This window comes from Hevea brasiliensis, chromosome 17 (genome assembly GCF_030052815.1).
Source record: "Hevea brasiliensis isolate MT/VB/25A 57/8 chromosome 17, ASM3005281v1, whole genome shotgun sequence".
Lineage (NCBI taxonomy): Eukaryota > Viridiplantae > Streptophyta > Magnoliopsida > Malpighiales > Euphorbiaceae > Hevea > Hevea brasiliensis.
The window spans coordinates 5,996,070-6,001,023 of NC_079509.1; the positions used below are offsets into that span (position 1 = coordinate 5,996,070).

General features: G+C 32.6%; 1 protein-coding gene across 1 annotated transcript; it reads right to left on the reverse strand.

The window, feature by feature from the left end:
- Positions 1-1,710: 1,710 nt before the first annotated feature.
- On the reverse strand, positions 1,711-3,126 carry LOC110669546 (ethylene-responsive transcription factor ERF105). The gene has a single exon (XM_021831252.2). It carries the CDS (start codon positions 2,809-2,811, stop codon positions 1,993-1,995), a length of 819 nt encoding a protein of 272 aa, XP_021686944.2. The 5' UTR covers positions 2,812-3,126; the 3' UTR covers positions 1,711-1,992.
- Between the last annotated feature and the right edge of the window lie 1,828 nt (positions 3,127-4,954).

Here is a 4,954-nt window from a genome sequence, read left to right on the forward strand (position 1 = left end):
CTCGAAGGATCGGGTCAATTACTCGTCCTATCCATAGTCCACACCATATCACACGCACGCCAACGCACTTGCTCCAAATTACCACAACAACAACCATGGCACATCAACGATTATGAATGCAACATAAATCGTGCCTAGAGTTTAACTACATAAATATATGCATATAAGTGATGCATGGGCATCGAACATATAATAATATCGAAATTACAATTAAAATTAATATTCTACTCACAAACTTGGCGACAAATTATGTGGCGGGCGGAGAAGAAGGCTCACCGACAATCATATTACATTTATTTAATACAATCGACTCAATACAAATAAAGAAAAGACCAATTACGTCCTAAGTCGGCTAAAAACGCACTTCTATACTCACAATCCATACATCAGTTCAATCATATCACACGCCCATCAAATCAATCATCCATCACAATACGTAAAATTTCAATTTAGTCCTTATTATTGATCATTTTTGCAAAACTGCCCAAACAAGCTCTAAAAATTATAAAACTTTGCGGTCCTTAGCAATATTACTAAGCTATTGCAAAAGAATCGTAATTTTCTAAGCTACCACGAATATTTTATGGATTTTTAATCCTATTTAAGCACTAGAAAATTACGAAAAACAAGGTTCGGGTTTACCTTTGCCGATTCCGACTTGAACGCGCTCGACGTCGACAATGGGGCTAGCCAAAACCTCGGCCTAATTCGAGACTTTTGATCAAATTTCCGCTAATCGAGGATACCTGCCCATAACACGGGGTTAGCACATAAATTTTAATTTTCTAAGCTCATTTAATGCTCAAATTACGTTAGTGGGACAAATTTATGTGAATGGAGCGTGCTGGTGGCCTCGGTTTCTCGTGGATTCACGGTTTAAATCTAGCCCAAAAATCGAAATGGGCTAAAATCTTCCGAGCAAAAATCGGACAAACCGCTCGATGGATTTCGGCGTTCTTGGTGTCTATGGAAAGCTCTTAGATGATTTTAGACACAAGACCAATCGGTGGCGGATCGAGGAGGAGAGAAAAGAAAGAGAAAAGAGAGGAGAAGAAAAAGGAAAGGGAGCCGGTTCGATTCGACCGGTCCGATCCGTCCGGTTCGATTCGGCGATTCGAAATACAAAATTTTAAATTTTCGAGGTCCAAAAATTCAAAAATTCGTAAACTCGAAAAATGACTCCAAATATATTTTTAGTTTTGCCACGTGGTCTTTAAATTAATTTTTAAAAATCATCAAAGTTTATATTTTCGAAAAATCGAACCCGATTTTTAAAATTCGAAAAATCTCAAAAAAATTCCTAAAATTTAAATAAAATTAAAATATCAAAAATACTCATAAATAATAAAATTTGGGGTGTTACACTTTTGATCATTTGATTCAAAAATTTTATAGTGTAAGTTAGTCTTAGTGTGTCAAATTATTCTTTATTTTTTTATTTTTTATTGTTAAAAAAGAAGTAAAAATATTATTTACTTGTCACGTCAACAATATCTAAGGTCATTTGTCAAAATGCCGCAGGTTATTAACGGAGTATAATTTCAAGGTATCACTTTATCATAAAATAAATTTTAAATCCTGAAGTGAAAAATAAGTAAAATTATATAATATTTTTTTTATAATTTATCTCTTTGTTTATTATTTTAAAAAATACACTTAATAGCTTTATATCCCTCGTTGTAAGTATTAAAAAAAAAAAGAAGCAATATATGAATTAAAAAACGTTGATGCCAATATATGAATTAAATGAAAGAACAAACACAATCTCGCAATCTTAGAAGTTCACAACAAATGCAATCACGGTTGCTCGTTGCGCCATACTATCCTACTATATATACACATACAGCTGATTCTTACCCCTAAATTTCCTAATTTCTACATCATCTGAGACTCTGTGCGCCGCCGGATTTTTTTTTTCCTTGGCCTTCCGATCGATCTTTCCCAATTTAGAAAGTACATATCCTAACGAATAGTCAACCCTACCCTTTCTTCTCACACAACCATGAGCCTAGAATATCCCATCGAAGGGTGCGGCGATAACGGCGACAACGGCGGTACATTAAATATCCCCTTCACTTCCCCATCCCAAAACCCCTTCCAACTCGACGGCGTTAAGGGATCCGTCGCTTGATCCCTCTCCGGCGAAGGATTTTCTGTTTTTATCATCTTATTATTATTAATAATATTATTGCTGATTTCCAAGCTCTCCGTCTCCTCAATCTTCCTTTTCTTATTATTGTTATTATTATTAGCGTAGTCACTGTTATTATCTGTCAATTCAGATTCTTGCTGGGAATGATCGGACTCCGAATTCCCAATTTCAAGAGGGAAATTGAGTATGGCCTTGCTTCCACGCAATCTAAAGGCAGCACTATCATAAGCTTTTGCAGCTTCTATAGCGGTATTGAATGTCCCTAGCCACACACGAGCGCCTTTCTTATTAGGATCTCGAATCTCCGCTGCGTATTTTCCCCACGGCCTACGGCGGACGCCTCTGTAATGCTTTTCTTCACTACAATCCGACCTGTTATTCTCAGTTGCAGGTACTGCTACAGGTTGCTGAGGTGGGATGGGGTTCAAAGTTGCTGGAGGAGGTATCGATATTTTACTCATGGTGGGTTTCCGCTGGCTCAAACTCGAAGATTTATGAACCAGTTGAGGCTTGAACTCTGGTTGCTGTGGCGGAAAGCAATCAAATTCTTGGGTTTCAGTTTTAAAAAAGTTATGGGAATTGCAAAAAGTATCAAGATTGGAGTCAGTGAGGAGGTATTGCTGAATGAGCTCCAAGGTTGAAGCTTCGTGTAGTGCCATGAGAGAGAAGTGTGTAGTTTCGAGAGTACCTGGAAGTTAAAAGAGAGGAGCTTGTGAGGAAATGAAAAACGAAGAGTAATTTGAGTGGAAAAGAAAGAGTGAATGCGTTTAAATAGGGAAAGATGAAGAAGGTTTTCGTAGTTTCGTGGCAGGTTCTTGGACAGATGGAGGAAGCACCGCAGCTCCTTGTTTTGTAGTTTAGTGGAATATTCAATTATTTAATATTCATATAATTATATAATGTTTGCGTGGAGAGCAAATACTCCATCCTTGCAAACTATGCTTCCAGGCTGCTTCTTCTCACCATCTTAATGTATGTTTGGCACGAGTTTAAAGCGTTTAAATTATTTTTTTAATTAAAATATTATTTTAAATATTATTTAAAAAAATTATTTTAATATTTTTATAATTAAAATTTATTAAATTTAATTTTAAATTATTTTTTAATATTATCTAATTAATATATTAAAAAAAATAATTTTTTTAATAATAATTTCATTAACAATATCAAACATATCTTTAACTATCGTTAAATTAATAATTTTTTTTTAATTTTAACTTCGTCCTATTTTTGAAATTCTTCTTCATATTCAGACCCTTCTTCTCCTACTCATCCTTTATGGCTTTTTTAATTAATACATTTTTATTACTTATCGGAAAACTTCGAACTCTAACTGATAAAAATATAAAATCACATGGTTACAAAAATATATATATATATAATCAAATAATTTTTTTTTTTGAATTTTATCATTTTATATTTAAAATTACCATTTCAAAAAAAAAATGATTAAGATGCATGTGAATAAAATCAACGAATGATTTTTGTTGATTCAAAATTATAAATTAAAAAAAAAAAACCATGTGAAGCAAATCAGTATTGATGAGCATTATGAGGGCAACATGTATTTCCCATGTTCAAGAGGGCAATTATAAGAGCTAGAGATAAGGTATTGTAAGGGTTAATTCAAGCACATATTGATCAAAGATGACAGCCTAATATGCAAAGAATTCAAGTGGAGCACAAGTGTGGCATATTGATGCAATTAGACATTCAAATGGAGACTAACACAAGGAAGCCGAACCATAGTCCAGCAAGATGCACTAAGCCAAACCATGGCTGATCAATGATACACAATTAAGTCGGCCACCTCTTTTCCATCCAAAGGAGTCCTATTTCTGTCACCTAACTAATATTGTACTTTACAAGCCTTTATTAAAGTTGTAAAGTCAAATAAGAGAGTCTTTTGTCTAGACAAAATCTAGATTTATAAATTTATTTTTACATAATTTAGCGTGAATAAATATTCACTAACACTTGAAGAAACCTTTGATTAAAAGGCTCAAGCGTCGGCAAAATTATTAGTTAACCTTTATAATGTTTTTTTTTTCTTCTTTTGTAGTTAGTTCATTTTCTGCCTTGTAAAAGCTTGTGAGCTTTAGAAACTCTTTTAAGAGAGTTTGTATATGTTCTTCCTAAGTTCTACTAAGAACTTAAATTCAATATAAATTAATCACTTATATTATCTTATTTTGATATCTAGTATAATATGACACAAGTTGCCATTTTGTATTAGAACTTTAACTTCTTTTCTACTAATCAAAGAGGTTATTCATTAAATGTTGGTGCTATGTCATATTTCTAGTAAAAGAGTTATGTATGTTAAGTTATTTTTAATGAGAAAATATTTTTAGCGCTTTGTATGCATGATTTCGGCCTATACATTGAGGATGCATCAATACCAAATAATTATGCAATATGACTATAAGATAAAGTAATTAATTAGTATTTATTTATATAAATGATGGTGACTTCAACATTTTGTTTCTACCAAAACATTTTGTTATTGACGCAACAAAAATAATTTGACAAAAAATGAAGAAATGTTACTAAAGTAATCATTCTCTCTCAGCCGCATAAATCTAAAATCAACATGAATGATGGGCGACGGGGCTCGATGAACGTAACGAAATTGGGTTTATAATAAACCAATTAAATCCATCTCAACTATGATACATTTTATTAAGTTACGCATCAATTAAATAGAAAAAAAAAATATTTTATATAATTTCAACCATTCTCTTTTATATTGCATTTTTCAGAAAGAATGAAGTTAAATTTAATTTATTTTATTAATATAAA

What these genes read in the sequence shown, in the direction of transcription:
- LOC110669546 (XM_021831252.2), bottom strand. Translation starts at nt 2,811, where the DNA reads ATGGCACTACACGAAGCTTCAACCTTGGAGCTCATTCAGCAATACCTC.